At 36.8% G+C, this 18,936-nt stretch overlaps 3 protein-coding genes across 3 annotated transcripts; 2 read left to right on the plus strand and 1 right to left on the minus strand.

The window, feature by feature from the left end:
* The first annotated feature begins 1,810 nt into the window (after positions 1-1,810).
* On the plus strand, positions 1,811-3,200 carry LOC132184785 (pathogenesis-related thaumatin-like protein 3.5). Its single transcript, XM_059598544.1, has 2 exons — positions 1,811-2,242; positions 2,343-3,200. The coding sequence occupies exons 1-2, from the start codon at positions 2,194-2,196 to the stop codon at positions 3,035-3,037; spliced, it is 744 nt and encodes a 247-aa protein (XP_059454527.1). The 5' UTR covers positions 1,811-2,193; the 3' UTR covers positions 3,038-3,200.
* Positions 3,201-4,928: 1,728 nt separating this feature from the next.
* On the plus strand, positions 4,929-5,787 carry LOC132183856 (pathogenesis-related thaumatin-like protein 3.5). Its single transcript, XM_059597313.1, has 2 exons — positions 4,929-4,977; positions 5,090-5,787. The coding sequence occupies exons 1-2, from the start codon at positions 4,929-4,931 to the stop codon at positions 5,785-5,787; spliced, it is 747 nt and encodes a 248-aa protein (XP_059453296.1).
* A 1,263-nt stretch (positions 5,788-7,050) lies between these two features.
* Positions 7,051-16,776, minus strand: LOC132183855 (uncharacterized). The gene is made up of 17 exons (XM_059597312.1): positions 16,301-16,776; positions 15,123-15,482; positions 14,875-15,015; positions 14,539-14,671; positions 14,313-14,426; positions 14,140-14,213; positions 13,968-14,042; positions 12,317-12,409; positions 12,174-12,234; positions 11,560-11,892; positions 10,837-10,963; positions 10,619-10,718; positions 9,841-9,910; positions 9,596-9,748; positions 9,375-9,470; positions 8,398-8,717; positions 7,051-7,654 (listed from the first exon to the last, which is right to left on the minus strand). Exons 1-17 carry the CDS (start codon positions 16,379-16,381, stop codon positions 7,397-7,399), a joined length of 2,589 nt encoding a protein of 862 aa, XP_059453295.1. The 5' UTR covers positions 16,382-16,776; the 3' UTR covers positions 7,051-7,396.
* Between the last annotated feature and the right edge of the window lie 2,160 nt (positions 16,777-18,936).

The raw sequence follows: 18,936 nt of genomic DNA on the forward strand, positions 1-18,936 counted from the left end.
AATGTTGTTTGAAAACTTGAAATGATATTGGGCCAACTAGTATTTGCATCATATATCCTTCTAAGATTTGGCAAATTGTTGTGTGAACTTGCAACCTGACAAGCAGGTGCTGAGTTACAGAGTTGGAGAATGTGGATTCTAGTTGATCATATAATATGTTTAACAAGTTTATTTTGTACCCAAAAAAAAAACTGTGTGTAGTAGGTAGAAGGGTATCTCGGGACATAATTGAAAAAAAGTAAAGTATCTGAAGCAGGTTACAATGTAGTGCAATTTTTGGCAACAAATGTGTAACGTTTAGGATAAACGGAGCCCATTGAATTTACATTGCAATCCCCACTCCATAGGAGGACAGCTCTGTTTGTGTTTTACTTTACTGCTGCTTAACATAATCTACTCTCAGGTACAGATCTCCGGACAGAAACAAATCTCAACCTTCCTTAAATTTGTATTTCGAGGAAAGAGATATTGCATAGTGGTAGTATTAGAGATAATGCATGAAGGAGAGGGGAAAAAAGCAAGAGATGTTGAGGCTTAATGTGCTAGAGGTGGCTGAACCGCTGCCAAAACAAGCATTTAGGGGTGGTGGACAACCCTTAGCCGCCTTTCACCTTGAGCAGGTGATCTGCCACCTCTATTGAAAGAATTGCAGGTCCATACAATTCTTAAGACTTGCATAGAATCTCAATCTCATCAACTTTTTTTTTTTTTTTTTTTTTTTTTCTAATACGTCTAATCTCATCGACCTTAGTCGAAGGTGTGGCTAAGGTTTTCTGGTATATGTATAGACCCCACTTGATCATGTCAAAAAAAAATAGAAAGAAGAAGAAACAGAGAGGATGTAGGTTGGTTGTCATGAAAATCACCTGGGTGAATTAGTCGACCATGGCCATGGGGCATGGTTAGATAAAAAACCATTTGGTTGGGATTATGAGAACCCAGCCATGTTTCTTTGCGTGTGCTACATAAAATGGTTTCTTTTTCTTCTTACTTGACAAAATTCATTTTCAACTGGTTAGGTAATAAGCTGCGATATCATGACTGTTTTTACTTTTTCCTTCAATTTTTTACTTCACGACAATGAAAGAAGATTTTGGCTATTTCCCATTCTTTCTTTTCTCGTGACAAGGAAGGTAATATAAATACATATGTCTACACCAATTATTGTTGGGTTGGTTGCAGTAAGCCTATTGATCTTATAGCCGACAACATCATACACCACACACACCAATATGATGACAAAACAAACGAAGAAAATTGGCATTATGTAGTGGGGACATTGTAATGTAATTTTTACTCTAAATTTTTTTATAAATTTATTATTTATGTGATGGTATCTTAATAATAAAAAATTAAGCAATAAAATTTATTAGATAAACACAAATAAGTGATGAATTGGATTATTTTCTTTAGAAAGAAAAAATAGTAAAGTAAAGTAGCATGCCCAAGTTTTTAGAGAGTAGGGGGAAGAAGCATGTGGGCTTTAACTACCCCTACTACCTGTGACAAGTGGGAGGTTGAGCTGATGTTTGCCATGTTGTGGTTTTGACGACTCTTCTTCTGATGTTGTCCTCCATGGAAATAGCCGTTTGTCATGTGACTTGACGCACGTTCCGGTAAACTTCGTATGATTTTAACAAGACGCACGCATACACGTTGGGTTATTTGGTTAAGTCTTTAAGTTATCGATCTCATGTCTGCCTAGGATATTTTAAGAATTGCTTTTGAGTTCTAAACCAATGATATGCTACAAAGATTAATCTGGCTAGGATATTTTTTTATACCTTATTTGGATTTGTGAGAAGTATTCGGGTGCATTTAGGAGGAAAAAAAAGTTCGAAAATTCTAATATAAGATTAAAAACTCTAGTTTTCTTTTTTATTGAGTTGGAAAATTCATGTGAGATTTGGAATAAAAGTTTGTCCGGCTAGTAATACCTTGAGATTTGGTTTATGCCAATACGTGTCGAGCTGCTGTTGGTTTACGTCAAAATAGTCCCTGTCGGTTCCCACATTGGAACATTTCCATCAAAATTCAAAAGAATGGTCACGCAAAAGAAATGCCCAAACTTGGTAATGGAAGAAAATGCAAGGGAGACCCAAGTCGCCCAACTATGAATACGAAAGCTCTTCCCATAAAAACGTACACGACCTGAGCAGTCTCAACTCCTTATCTTCTTCCTCATAAACACCAATGGCGATAAGCTTCAAGCTCTTTCCCCTTCTTCTCTTGTTCTCATTAGGTAAAATTCTGCAAAAGCTTTAACTTTTAGCTAATCAATTCGTTTTTTTTTTTTTTTTAAATATTTTTTATATTTATGAAACGTTTATTTCATATTGCAGGCTCTATAGCTTCAACAACCGTGTTTACCATCAACAATCAATGCACCTACACAGTTTGGCCTGGTATTCTCTCGGGAAACGGACCGAACCTAGGGGGTGGTGGGTTCTCTTTGCAATCGGGGCAGTCAATCCGGCTCCAAGCCCAACCCGGATGGTCAGGGCGGTTATGGGCCAGAACTGGGTGCAACTTTGACCCTTCTGGCAATGGCACGTGCCTCACCGGCAACTGCGGTGGCTCGCTCAATTGCGTTGGCGGTGGCGAGACGCCAGTAACGCTAGCAGAGTTCACACTTGCTTCCGGCTCCACCGACAAGGACTTCTATGACGTGAGCCTGGTGGACGGGTACAACGTCGGAATGGGTGTAAAAGCTATCGGCGGAATAGGTGACTGCCAGTATGCTGGCTGCGTGGCGGACCTAAACGATGACTGCCCGAAGGAGTTGAGTGTCACGGACTCAAACTCGCACTCTGTGGTCGCGTGCAAGAGTGCGTGCGCGGCGTTCAACACAGCCGAGTTTTGCTGCACCGGAGATCATTCGACGCCGCAAACTTGCTCCCCCACGCAGTATTCAACGTTATTCAAGAATGCGTGTCCGACAGCGTATAGTTATGCCTACGATGATGCTTCGAGCACATGTACTTGTTCTGGGTCAAATTACTTGATCACTTTTTGCCCGACGGATCGTGATCATTAAAAAATATTAATTGGGGGAGATGACTTTCCAAGTGTTTCTTCGTTTATGATTTAATGATGGGGACAAGTATGTGTGGGTTTTAGGTTATTGTTGATTTTAGGTAGTTATATAAAACAAAATGATGCTATTCTTTGCCTTAGTATGGTTATTGCTCTTGCTTTGATTCAAAGTTTAGAGAATATTTGGCACCATGATTTTATAGACTAAATGTGTGTACGATTTTAAAGGTTAAACTGTAATTTTAAATATCAAATTTATTAAATACTTAATTACATTTTTAAATATCATGTTTTCAAATTTTAAAATTATTATTTTTAATCGCACGATTTATAATAATTCTGTCCCTGATTGTAAAGATTCTTATATGGTATGAGGTTGGTTGATTAGGTGAATATATATATATATATGAAACGCAAAACTTTGAGCTGCTTGGCGTGTGCCATAACCTAATGTGGTAGTTGGGTTAAACCACATTTACCTAACAACAAAAAAGTTAACCAAGATTTGGATGGGTTGCATCATGCATGTTCATTTTTGCCATTTACAATTGACTGCCAAAATATCACCCATAATCGATGATATCCAATGTTTTTAAGCAATTTTGTGTCTTGAATTGCCACCAAAATCAATCATCTCGAACAAAATTATTGGAAGAATTCATGGTAAAAAATTAATTTAAATGGAGATTTAAAATAATATTATAGCAAAGGTGTTGAATTCGAACCATAACTCTACAATTTAACTCTTATTTGAATTAAATATTTTTCATGTTAAACTAAACTTCACTTGTTTGATGAGGAATTTGAGTACGCATGTGAAGAAGAGTTGCTTCAGATAAATTGCTTTAGAAGGGCTTTGAATTCGAACCCAAACCCTACTCGATCAGATTGAAGATTAAGATGAGTTGCTTCAGATATTATTCCAAAACATACTTTCAAAATATGAACATTGAATCTTATTCTTCTGGCCCCCAACCTAAAGGATTGATCCGCCTAGTCTAATGTTATCTTATTTCTATTTGTTACACTTTCTATTGAAAATTATTAACAATAGATGTACGGAATTATTTTATTGGATCTAACGTTATCTGATGTATGCATGTCACATTTTTACATGTATATGTGAATCACATGTTATTTTAAAAATGCAAGTGAGAACTGAAAATATAAGGGAAAATCACATGTGTTTTGAACATATGTTAAACCCGATTGGAGAAAATTCTTCTAATCGAGTTTAAAATAAAATTTTGTCCTATTCTATTAGTGTTAGGTACCTTGATCATAAAATTAGGAAAAAATGTAAAATTAGTCCATATAGTTTACTTGGTTTGCAATTAGCCCTTTGGAGTATCAAAATGAACTTAGAAATCCTTGAATAATTTAGTCCCTACAACCAAATTCCGTCTACTGGTTTAAAAGATTCTGATAGCGTGAAACGTTAGAGCCAATAAAATTGTGACACATATCCTATTTAAGTAAGTGTTCCACTAACGGAATCGGTTAAATTAGTAGACATAATTTGACTGGAGTGACTAAATTATTTTTTTAGCATACCTTAGGGACCTTTGAGTTTATTTTGATACCACGAAGAGTTAATTATAAATTAGGTAAACTACAATAATTGATTTTGTATTTTTTTTTTTTTCTAAAAATTAATTTGGTTTGCACCAGTACGTGGCGGGCTGCTGTTGGTTTACGTCACAAACAGTCCTGGACGGTTCCCACATTGGAACAAGAAATACTCCCAGCAAAAAGAATGCTCACCAAAAGAAAGGCCCAAATTTGGTAATGGAAGAAAATGCAGCATTCACCCAACTATAAATACGAAGCTCTTCCCATAATAACGTACACCAACCACTCTGAACTTCTTTTCTTCTTCCTCATAAGCACCAATGGCGATAAGCTCGAAGCTTTTTCCCCTTCTTCTCTTGCTTTCGTTAGGTAAAATCCATTCCAATGTCTACAAAACACTCTTAATTTTAGCTAATCACTTGGGTATTTTTTATTTATTTTTTTATTTTATAAATAATTTGACTTTTAGTTCAAATTGCAGGCTCCATAGCTTCAGCAGCCGTGTTTACCATTAACAATCAATGCATCTATACTGTTTGGCCTGGTATTTTCTCTCAAAATGGGCTGAACCTTGGGGGCGGCGGGTTCTCCTTGGCATCGGGGCAGTCGGTCCAGCTCACAGTTCAACCCGGATGGTCAGGGCGGTTATGGGCAAGAACTAGGTGCAACTTCAGCTCCTCAGGCAATGGCAGGTGCATCACTGGTGACTGTAGGGGCTCGCTCAGGTGTGCCCTTAGCGGTGAGCCACCAGCCACGCTAGCCGAGTTTACACTTTCCACCGACCCCAGGGACGGCATAGACTTCTATGATGTGAGCCTGGTGGATGGATACAACGTTGGAATGCTCATAGTACCTATTGGCGGAACCGGTGACTGCCAGTATGCAGGCTGCACGGCAGACCTGAATGGTGATTGCCCAAAGGAGTTACAGGTCACAGACTCGAACTCGGGCTCGGTGGTCGCGTGTAAAAGTGCATGCACGGCATTCAACACACCTGAGTTTTGCTGCACTGGAAATCATTCGATGCCGGAAACTTGCACCCCCACGCATTACTCGAGGGTGTTCAAGAATGCGTGTCCGAATGCGTATAGTTATGCCTATGATGATGCTTCGAGCATACATACTTGTTCCGGGTCCAATTACGTGATCACATTTTGCCCAACGGGTAGCAATCATTAAAAAATATTGCTAGAAGAATAATACACATAGGAAAATAATACAATACTTCTCATGCACCAAAAACAAGATTTGATGAAGTTGTTCTACATGCTTGAGCTCTTAAGCCTTCAACTTGTTATTCTCTGAGTGGTGGAGCACGCTACTTGAGTGATATCGACAATACACACAGTCTAAATGCTTCACCACACTCAAGAAAATGATATATATATATATATAAATAATAAAGAAGTCTCGTATCTTACATTTTTTGTAGTGCCCCAGCCTTTTAAACATCCAAACATTAAAATGCCTTCTAGTTTGTTTTTAATGTTATGAACATTACTCATTTGGGAGGTTGTACGCCTCCTAGGCTACCCATTGACAGACATCATATATTTTTACATCTCTCACTCGCACACAGTGGGCATGACCTATCAATGCATCTCTTTATCTATTTTCAATTATGTTTATTCTAACAAATATACTCTGACCACTAAGCACACCTATACAAAAATTGGGAGCACTATACCAAATATTGTAACTTGTAAGGATTAGCATAGCAAAACCCCTATAAGTGTCTCATTATGCCCCTGCTCATTTGGTTACATCAGATTAAACATCTCTAATCCATCTCTAAACATCTGAAGATCTCACTGTAATGCTTAACCTTCACAAAACATAATGCACCCATAGACTCAAGAAGCAACACAAATTGCAGGTAGTGAGTACAAACATAATATGGATAATATGGATGCATTACCATAAATTCTTCCATTCACCCTCATGCTATCAATTTTGGTCCAATTGCTTTCCCAACAATGCTGCTTTAAACTGCATCATGCATGGCCATACATATAATGCCCATCACATTTATTTTGGTCAAATAAATAAATAAATATTGATGGTGGAAATTGTTATCCCTGAATTATTTTTATTTTGTTTCCCACATTTGCCGATTGACGTTGCTTTGCGATTTAAATAATTTTGGAATCATCTTTAATCCAGCTTTTCCTTCCCTTTTGCACAGAAATCTAATCAAGACAAGTTGCTTCGGATCTTTTTTTTTTTGGTCAGTAGTTGCTTCGGATCTTACACGGGCCAGGATTTCGCATATTGTACGATTTTAGATATGCCAAAGAATACTCAAAATATGAACATTGAATCTTATTCTTCTGGCTCCAGTTTCTAAGCCTTGATTCTATCCCATTGTGTTCACAAATGCCCACCATTCAATCGTTATCAATGGAGAAATGCTGAAAAAAGTTGAAGCTAAAGCAGAGTATATGAATCAGAAAAAAAGATAAATGAAGCTTTTTCTTTACTTTCAAGGCCTTCGGCCAAAGCTCTGTTCATTCAACAAAGCCGTCTTTTTCTTTTTGCATTTTTTTCCCCCCCAATTTCTCTACAAGTGGCTTTCAGCTTCGAAAGCCCAAACTCAGTAACCTACCCACCCAACTTTTTCTAAATATTTTTGGGCCAAGCAGAATGAAACCTACATCTAAAGCCAGCGCATTACATGCCATTTTTCCTACAATAAACCCTAGAAAATTACAAGCCCATATTGGAAAAACAAAAAAACAAAATAAAAAGATTAAACAACCCCCACCCCCCTCAGGAAAAAAAAAAAACCCTAAAGCTGCCTACTTTTTACAGACATTCCTTTCCAGGAACTATTACTTAAATAGAAAATACTCAGCATACGATCAAGCAAAGACAGTTTCATTTCACCAGAGCCCGTACACGGCCCCTCACCTTCCTCCTCACCACTGAAGAGGGTTTGATCTGAGCAGTCAAGTGAAGCTCCACATGCTAAATTATATGACTGGCATGCTGAATGGCATACCCGAAGCCTGTTGTCCCAGTCCTTATCGCACTTCTGGATCGAGATCTGGTGCCAATATGTTTTAGTCAGGTAGATACAGAGACCAATTATTGCATTCAAACAGCGTAAAAAACTAATATATCGGACGCCATATCAAGTTTCAATAGGCAAGTAATACCGTCATATGGGGAATAGAAATATATCATATGAAACCATCAAATCATTTATCAAGCTACAAACTAATGAAATGTCCAAAACAAGCCAATAATTTTTTCAAGAAGTAATTCTGAATATATGCTATGCATCCTGCATTACAGTAGCATCTACAGAGCATATGGATTGTGATCAGTGGGCTAAATAAGCATATAGGCAGGGGCGAAACTAAAATTTTAGGTTAGGAGGCAAAACTAAAAAGCACATTTTTTGTGGGTAATAAATAAATTTTAGAGTCTATTTCATAAAAAGAAATATAATTCAGGGGTTTTTTAAATTTTTTATGGGGACCACGTTGAAGGTGTGAGTGGGAGGATCTGCAAGACACCAACTACAGAGGATCTTGAGCCTACTCCTGACAACTAAATTCATATATTTGTAAGAATAGGCTCTTCTCTGGTTTATTTTATGGGTTGTTTTGTTGAGTGAAAGCTCTTTTTATATTGCTATAAAGATCTTCCATACCATGCAAAATCTCCATTATAACAAAAATCCAATAATAAATAGTAAAGTTGCTGGTGAGAGGGGGAAATGGGAGGAGGCCCCGATATACCATGCTTCGTGGAAACAATTGTATGAAGGGACAGGCAACTTACCCAGCATGCCAGGCGCTTAGCTGCTGCATCACAGTAGCTGCTGCCGAAGAAATTAAATAACTTCCTTGCACCACCTGGGAACAAACGGTGGTAGTTGGGCAAGACAACTACTTCTTCCAGTTGCTGCAGTATGCTTGGTTCACTGGGTGCACAGTGTTGCCCAGATATATCACTTTCCAGCACATTTTTGCAAACTAAAAGACTAGAGGAGAGCATGGAGCTGTTCTGGCATGTGTAGCCTGCATAGTCTGAACAACGGAATTCACACACTCCATTATCACAGACCCCTCCATGAAGGCTGCACTGTTCGTCGCAAATGGCTGCATATTATGCAAAAGAACAATTTTAACATATTACAAAATGAACTGCAATAAAATCATCACGTGCATGCAAGGATCAAACAAGGACTCCCTCATGTATATTGTGAAAAATGTTCCTGGAAGGCTGATCTAAACCCTTCACCTGGCATGTGTTTATCCAAATGAAAATTGCACCAATTGCACGTGAGTTGACTATGTGTCTATGCCTATACCTATAGTATAGCTGTCAGGATAAAGTTTAGACGCAAATCTAAAAGCTTTAGATTGAATTGAACTTCGAGAAGGGACCCATCACTAATAAGCTAAACATTCTTTAAAAGTCATCCTCTCAAAAGATCTGTGCATTACACATACTGGCTAATGTGGCACAAGAGCAGTTTCAAAATCAGTGGGATATAGTGGGTCTAATTTTTATCTGCAAAATTATCCAAATATGCTTTTTCTAGACAAGTCCTTAATATGTACAGCATTGCCCTCTGTATTTCCTTCCCCCATTAACACACAACATCTGTTTGAGAAAGAGTAACTTAAACATTAAGAACAAGAAAGCCACCAAAAAGTAGGTAGTATGTAGTTTCACCATAATTAAACAAATAATCAGTCAAAAAAAACATAGAACAAATGAAAAGATGAAGTAAATAAAGGATATTCCTTTACCAGTGGAGCAGTCAACACCAGCGAACCCATTTTCACATTCACAAATGCCGTTAGAGAGGCATTTTCCATGTCCATTACAATCGGTGGGGCATGAGCCTACAAAAAATATCAATTTAGAACTTATGCCAAATCAAAGATGAGTCAAAAGTGTTAAATTTCAGAAGCAAACTTATATTCTGTACACTGACTACAAAGTAGGAAAAGAGGGGAAAAAAGCTCACGTTTACTACAGTCGTGACCATGAAACCCTAGAAAGCAATGGCACCTTCCATCAACACAGTCTCCATTGAAATTACAAGAATTGGGACAGTGCCCAGATCCAAGAAGTGGGCCTGTGCTACAGAGCTCATAGTATGCTGGGCACATCAATTCACCTACAGACAAACATCATAATTTATTCAAAAAAATGTGGTAAAAAAATAAATTTTATAACATAAACAATCAGTAGATAGAACAGCATAATTACCATTGAAGCCAGGGAACTGAATTGGTCCACCACTTTCAGGACATGCTTTCCACATCCCATCAACAGCAACCTGAAAAGCAAATTAATAAGAGTTACTTTGGGACTAATATTACAGCAAAAAGAGGGGATAAACTTAAAATAATAATTAAAAAACAAAAAAAAAATAAGATCCTTTGCCCAAGTTATTGTTGTAAATAACAAGCAAAGTTGTGGGGAGGGGAAGCCTGTGCTCTCAAACAGTAGGTAGGTGATTTCAGAGCAATCTGCCACCATTCAGCATATTGCTGCAAGCAAGAGAGTAGATCAATGACAAATCCACCTGCTTAGACTTGGATACACAGTGCACCAGCATGGACCTGTTCAAGGTTACTTGGGTTGATAACTTGATTAAACATATTCTCGGAATGGGTAACATGCGCCAAACCTTTACATAAGGATGCTATACAGCATGCAATCTGAGCTTTTTTAGCAAGGCAACCACCATCAGGCTACTTGTTCTTGTTTGTTACTTTTAACATTTTTTTTTAATGTTAAACATTGTAAGATCTAGTTAGTGTCAAACGAAAGTTCTTTTTATATTTCATTTGACATACAGAATGGACCATAGGGCTTACTGTTTCTTTCATAGTAAAACAAAACAGTGCATGATAGAAATTCTCTCTCAAGGTTTTCCAGAATTAGGTGCACTTTCTCCTGCTCCACTTTCTAGTCATTTAGACCTAATCAACTAAGAGTATTTCATGAATGGAAATACAGATATTGAAGCTCCAAATCATACCTCTAGAGAGTTATTAATGCACCTGTGCTGATAACAACCATTTCCCTGGGTCATAGAACCACGTACAAACCCTGTCCGTACTAGTGATGAGGCCATACACCTACATTGCAGAAAGAGAAATATTATGAGATATTGAAACTTAAGGCTTTTAACTACATCCCATAGTACATCAGCCATGCCATACAACTACTTGAGAAAGTTCCAATCACAAATCTGACCTAGAGCTACTCCCTCGCACTTCACCCAACATTCTGTCTGGTGCCCGTGCACTGTTGGTGTCTGTACATGATCCATCAGAATAAGCTACAAAGTACGTGCAATAATCAGCCAATGATGACTGCCCACCTGCAATCAGCAATAAAATAAATTGATGGAACTCCATATGAACCAAATGAAATAATTTGAACACCAAACTCCATATAAAATGGTAACATCCTCATTAATCAGCACATATTTCGAAAAGAAATATTTTCAATGATACCAAAAAAGGATTTCAATGCAGGCAAGAGGCAATCAAAAATGACGTCCATCCAACCAAGTCAATCTTTTAGTGGCTATTACAACTTTACTGGTTAGTACAGGGAAAGGGTAGATTGACATGGAACAAATCAACAGAGAGAATTATAATGGTTTTATTTAGAAACAGCTTCCACTAAAACAACAATAATTTTTGTTGCAAGTATACTAGATTGAGAAGGATTTTTTTTTCCACTTCCAGAGCAACCTAGTTACTTTTATTTGACATTCATTTTATAGTGCTAGTCATTTTCAGTCTTTAAAGGTTATATCATCAAATTATCATGCAAAATGCCTTTTTCTTTCTCTTTTTCTCTCTCAGGCTGGTCTAGTTGCTTACTGCATGTTTAAATCAAAGCCCAGTGAGTGGTTAATGAGCATCAACTATCATTAGAGATGAAGGTAAATGACAAATATGAACAAACCTTTGTTAGCCTGTGGAAAATAGCGAGCCCACGGAGGGAGGTCCCCACTATAATTTACAATTGGGCAGTAACCCTCTGCTTCCCTGTTATACGTACAGCCTGACAACTGGGTTGTGTTGCAATGGTATGCCCCCTTCCAGAGATTGCACGGGGAGGTCACAAATTCAGTTCCTTGGTTGCGACCCCAGTCAAGACGGTCTGCCATACTATAATTAGCCTGGTACCATCCACTATCTTCTAGTAAAGCAAGTGTCATTTTTGAAACTACTGATCTTGTATCCACTGACCCCGTCATGATCTCATTCATCAGGAGCCTTTTTTCCCAATGCGATCCTGCAAGCAAGGAAGAGATGCTAAGGCTAAGGCAAATTTAACGGCATCAAATGCAGTATGTCTCGGAAAGGAAGAGATGCTAGCATTCTAATTATTTCACTAAATTTTTATAGTTTCAAACATTAACCATAAATCATCCAACGAAATGTCGGCCTCCATAAATATCATTATTTTTTATGGCAAAGAGGCTTTAGAAAACTTCTATACCAACATGTAACAAGAGATTCACTTTTGCAAGATTCTGGCACAAAACTCATAAGAAGAGAATTTAAACTAGAAACCTGATGTGCCACGCCCTCCTCCATCTTCTAGCTCTAATCCAGTAAAATTCTCAGAGAATGCCTGCCGGAGAAACATTTATAAATTATACAGACTTATAAGCAACAAATCAATTTATTCCGTCAAGAAAAAAATTGGCAATCACCCCATAATGGTATCGCGAGTGCATGACAACACGCGGAAGCACCACATGTGTCACTATCCGCCCAAGCTTTTCATCCATAACTTGGTCTGTAACCTGTGAATAGAGATGACAGATAACCATTACATTCCAAAAGGAGTGCCTACTAACCTCCCATACATATAGAGCAATAAAATATTAACTATTTTTTCTCACATTGAGAGCAAGAGATATAAACAAGGAACATTTTATAAGCAAATGGAAGTACAAACTAAAAGAGGTTTCATTGCACTCAATTTCAGGCAAGCATATAAACAAAGCTTGAGGCTTCCAAATTCCAAGCACCTTGTTGTTTCTAAATGTACATTTATGTAGAGTTCCAGAAACTTATATTTGATAAGAAAGCAGGCCATAAGCGTTTTTGTCATTATGAAAAACTAATCCAGAATTTTCTGTTGAACTTCATCGTATATATCTTTAAAGCTGAGTTTAAAGCTGCAATTTACCATTTGAAATATGTAGATCAAAACCAACATAAATTAACATGGTGTTAGGTTCGCAAAATCTAACATTCCCCCCGAAATCTACATTCCCAGGAATGGAACTATTCTCACATTTAGGAATGATTAAGAATCTAATAGGATTCGCTAGAATATAAGATTCTCATGTTTGGTTTACACCTAGGCATCCTATAGGAATTATTAATTCTTCCCAAAATATCCTTATGTTTCTCTCTTCGAGTGCATAAGGTTGTTTAATACAAGATTATTTAAAAATTAAACAAAAAATAATAAGGAAGAAAAACAATATATAAACTGCGATTCTTCTTTCATTTTCTAATATAAAAACTATCTATACTATTTTATTTACTTTCTTTAGTTTTCATCTATAACCAATTAAAACCTGTTCATTTCCATTTTTCGTCGAATAAAATAGTTCCTCACTATTATATACATATTTTACATTCATTTTCGTTTTTTGTGGAATAAAATAGTTCATCACTTTTGTATACAAAATTTACAAATGGTCACAATCACACCCAAAAAGTATCATTTTAAAAATAAAATAAAAACATAATAAAGCCTATGTTTGGTAACCATTTCCCCTCCCTTCTAAAAAAAAGTCAAACCCCTTTCTTCACATTACCAAACAACTTTCTTCACTTTTCTCTTAAAAAAAATTCAAAACTTCTTTACCTCTATATCACATCAATCAATTCCTTCCTCATTTCGCCTCTCAAAACTCTTTCCCAAACACACCAAAAACTACCACATAGTCTAACTCTTCTTGCTTAACCATTTATACAATGGAGATGGTGAGAGTTTTTAAAGGATTGAGGGTTGTGGCTTAGCGCGCGCACGGGAAAAGCTTAGCTCCTTTTTAATAAAAACATATGGGATATGGCCATTCTTGTCTTATAGACACGTATGAAATGTGGGCCAAGGGAATGTGGATTACCACCTTTATAGAAGGGAATCCACATAACTGACAAAAAGGGGTTAAGAGGTAACCCACATTCCCTTGGGTATATGGATTATCTCCACTTAAGTGCAACCAAACAAGATACTCTTTTAAGATTTCTAGGAATCATAAAAGATTATCCCCATCCATATGCCCCATAATATTTTGGTCATTGTCTTCAAGTAGACTCTAAAAAATATGGAGTATTGTTTACCTGACTACGCCGTCTTTTCCTCTCATCCCTAAAATGAGCAAAGGCATGGGGATCAAAACCAAGAACATGCATAACCTGGAAAAGATAAAAACTTGCTGATTAGTACAAAAAACTACTTCCAGCACTTCTCTGATTTCAATATATATATATATATATATAACAACCAACTGACCTCATGTATCAGAGTAGCTGAAAGTAAAGTCTCTGCTTCAGCAGTCAAATGGCGAGGAGCAACATTCACGTGTCCTACAAAAGAAAAGTACCATTCGTTTTGATTTCAGATTTCTATCGCTTGCAAGGGTAAGATAATTCTAGAGACCAAAAGATGCTCCATGAATAATTTACCAGCAATTGCACGGCCCCATTGATCACGTTCACATGCCACTGCCCATGCAAGAGTGTTGCCGGTGGTAGGCCTTGTTGTCACCAAAAGAACCAAGTCAGCATCAGCAACACCATCTGGGGAAAATAGTTGAATGGTCAGTGTTGATTATTTCCACTAAACAAGAGGTACCAGAAGAACCAGAATGCAATAAGCTCCAAAAAAGGCACTCTTTTACAGTGAAGATACCTTCGACATATTCACGTGGAAGCTGTACCCCTCCATCTTGTCCACATGCAGAATATCCACTTAAGCGCAAGTTCCCTTTCACAGGCTCAACAGACAGGGCTCTCCTGAACCAGTCTGCTGTCTGACCCAAAGCCTACATTAAATTGGTTTCAAAGGATTAGTTGCTTAATGAGAACTCTCTGAAAGGGAAATTTAAATAACAATGCTCATGGTTATACAGGAGTAGATAAGGGACATGAAGCATTACAAAAAAGCAAAACAGAAGAATGATCCAATCTTCATAAGAATTTATAAAAGACAATATAAGACGAGAATATACAAAGAACAAACTCAAACCTTGTGAAGGCGAGACCTTTTGTCCTCCCCAGAGATATCATCCACGGTGCAGTTATACCAGCAGTCACCCAAAATTGGAGGATTGCCATGAGGATTGCAAGACAGAGAGCCAGGAAGAGAGCTCACAGGAGGTTCACCAAGCTGTTTAAAGATGCAGAGGATGAAGCATAAACAGAGAAAGGAAATCAACATAAGGCTTACAGGCATGAACCACGCATACAGCATACTAATCTAAGGTCAACACTCACCTTCACAATGTCTCCAACACGTCGACAATCTCTGTCAGGCGAATGACCAACAGCATCATAATTTAGATATATCCTAATAGGTTGCTTCGCATCCTTTTGCAGCTCTGACAATTTGGAAACTCCAAGCAATGCCCTTCCTTTTCGATGAAGGGGTTTAGAGATATCAGACTCCTTATAAAATTGTGGAGTAACAGAGTACACCTTGCGACCAGGTCGCCTCCTTTGTTCAATTATCTGGTCATGGATGCAAGAGTGGGAAACAATGTTGTTCTCACTGTCCCGCTCTGGGCCTTGCCATTGCAGTTGATGCTCTTGGGATTTTCCACTAATAGCTTCCAACCATGACAATATCAATATAATCTGAGCAGAAAGCAAGTAACCACAGAAAATAAAATTGAGCAAAATTTTCATCTGAGTATTGGACACAAATACAATTCATACACATAAACACAATCAAGAGGCCCGAATTTGACGCTTAAATATGAAGAATAAAAAAAATAAACATTGCAAATATAAATTGACTTTCTTTTTAATAAGAAAGAGAAACAGATCTAAGAAAACCAAACACACAGTAGCAACTACCAAACAAAAGGAAAGAAATTCCTGAACCCAATAAGCCAATTTTTTCCTTTTCTAGTGGGATAATACAGAAAAACACCTTCAACCCTCGCAAATCTGAGTACTAACATTGGCGAAGACAAACACTACGTCAGCTAAATCTTCAATATGAAGTTAAACTAAAACGCAAACGAGATCAAACGGAGCGAAATCTCTCACAAATTTGCCTCCTCAAGCACCAATGGAAGTTTCCATTCAAATCCAACAAGAAAAAAAAATCCAGAAAAGGAAAGTATTAAACCATCTAGACTTAAGAAGTAATTAAACTATAAAATTACGAACACAGTTCCTTTCCAAAATAAAAGCACTTGCCTATACAACCTAAGCCCCCGTTTGGTACTCGAGAAAACAAAAAACAAAGCTCAGATAACTCACAGCCAGCTGAAGGTAATAGTGTCACTTCCGAACCCCCCAACTTTTTCTCCTCTTTTCCAACACTTTCTCAGCTACCAAAAACAGCGTAGACAAATTTGCAAAAAAAACTATACCTTACATCCCCCATTTCTCACGGCACTACTTAAGACGGGGTGGGGGGGAAAAAAAAAACAGCAGAGCTTTACCTCGAACAAAACGACGGCAAGGCGACGCTTACCACGAAATCTGAGCACTGGACATGGAGTACACCGAACCATTACCTCCATGAACTAACACCACCGAAAACTCCAACTCAAACAGTGCCGATTTTTCCATCAAATCGCCGGCGATTTTCCGATCGGCCTTAAAACCCCGAAAAATCGCTGGCGCGCCTGCATTTCAAATGCTCTTTGCGAATAGACCAAACAAATATACCCACCTTTGTGCTGTGTCCGAATCGGCGAGATGCCGATTTGCAAGCACCAAACCGAAATGATACCCACAGTGAGTGAGGGAGTAAAGTGAGTGAGAGAGAGCGAGCCGTTAAGTGCCGATATCGGCGAAGCTGCTCCAAATCGGGAGCTCTCTGCGCCTCGGGAGTGTCTCGGAAAATGAAAAATCTTTGAGTGAATTCTGAGAGAAAGAGAGAGTGAATATACACAAGAAGAAATTAGGAAAGAGAGGAGGTGATACAAATCAACTAGATTGGGTGGGGGTGGGTAGCGACTGTAATTTTTTTAATCTTTTATTTGGTTTCCAATTAAAAATTACTAAAAAAGTTATTGGTGAACATAAAATGATAAAATATCAGGACGGTGACGTAAATGGCCTCCATGTTGCTTGGAATTACGGAACAAACCCTGAACGTTGTTTACTAATCTTGTCTCAGTTTATTTGGTTTTGTCTTTTGTTTAGCCATTTCAAAACGTGTTTTTTTAAAAAAAAAATCATAATCTTTAAATTGAATTGTATTTTTAGAGCATGTATTTCGCATGCTTTTATTAAAAATAATGTAAAAATTAAATGCTCTAATAATAAATATCAATTTAAAAAATTAGATTAGAATAATTTTTCTTCAAAACTTTGTTACCCATTTAATTGAGGTGGCACGCCTCAATCATTATAACATAATAACAGTAAGATTCTCAGTATATTGGATATTGTAGGTCTAAATATCAAGCTATAAATGTATTTTACAGCAAAAAAATAATTTGAAGTTATTGTAATCCATGCCATGTGAGAATAGTAAATACATAAAACAAAATCATTAATTACAGCCAACTAGTGGGTATTTTTAAAAAATTGGTTTTTGTTTTTTTTTTTTTAGTGATATAAATTGGTTAAATAACTTAGATGATTTACACTACAACATTATAAATAATCTGATTAAAATCTATTCAGCAATTTATCAACAATTAACAAAAAAAATATATATGTTTTGGGTAACAAGAAAAAAAAATATAATATTTTTTTAATAGTTTATAAGATTAAATTTTAGTCACCATAATACCCTGACAATAGCTCAATAAATAATTAGATCATTATAACTCCCAAAAGAGTATAATGCCTTTATCACGCTCTCATTTTTGAAGCGGGCGGTCAAAACAGTAATTAGCAGTTAGTAACTTCGTAGGGCTTTTTTTTTTAAGGCCTGAAATTGCCAGAGATGTTCGGTCTGGACGGAGATGAATTCGAACATTATCAACTTGGGTGTTCTGATCAACTTTTAAAGCTGCTGGCCCACCATCCTCGTGAACGGCGTTAGCTGATCTTGACATTATTGGTTTGCTCAACTAAAATATTTTGACCCCAATAAAATTATTTTAAAATGTAATAAATTATAAAAGAAAATCCTTATCCTCAAACTTTTTTAAAAAAAAATTATTGACCAAAATGAATAATAAATAGTTAAATACCCATTGCCCCCATGCGGTTCCGTACAATACGAACTTTCAAAATCGGAATAAGTTGTGACATACGGACCAATTATTTTTACTTTGTATTGATCGATGTATTATATTTTAAGTTATTTTTTATGTCATCTATTTAAAATTACAAATATAAAATAGGTATAAAAATTAACATTAATCATTCGTTTAAGGAAAAAGTCCTAGGGTTTACTTGCTTTAGGCAACTTAAGACGCAAGATTTAGGTGTACGAAATATTTGAGTTCCACGACTTTCTTTTTTTCAAAAGAAAGTCGTGAAACTCAAAAATGGACTTGTTTTCAAAAGAATTATTATTTATTGTTTTCAAATAAAATTGAAATTTAGGAAAATAATATGAACGAAATATGTATTTTTTGGACAATAAAAATTGAGATGGGTGGTTAGGTTGGGTATCCTACTTAACCTAAATCCTCTTTTTTTTTTTTTTTTTTTTTTTTTTTTTTGTAAGTAATCTTCAGTATATGTTCTTTCCCATTGTTTAAGGCTTAACACTGTCTCCAAATGTGCTTGCTTACCGTCGTTACCGATGCCGATAAGAATACAGCTCATCTACTTTATTAAATAAAAGCTTCATGCATTATTTTATAATAGTGATTAACATAACAATATGGATGTTTTACCATAAAAAAAAAATGGTTGGGGGCCATTTTGGATTTGGGTCCAGGTTTCATTATAAGTGCGGAGAGTCGCCTAATACTCACACCAACTTAGTAGATCAACAGCTACCGAGACACTGATGGACTCACAAATGGACAAGATAGCCAACACAATCAACCAACAATTCTATTGTAAGTAATTGTACTAACAATGGTGGTGTAGTTCAATAGTGTTGTAGTTGTTATAAGTCATTTATAAATTGATGTGACAATTCACATGGCACTTACTAAAATGT

This window comes from Corylus avellana, chromosome ca6 (genome assembly GCF_901000735.1).
Source record: "Corylus avellana chromosome ca6, CavTom2PMs-1.0".
In the NCBI taxonomy this organism is placed as follows: domain Eukaryota; kingdom Viridiplantae; phylum Streptophyta; class Magnoliopsida; order Fagales; family Betulaceae; genus Corylus; species Corylus avellana.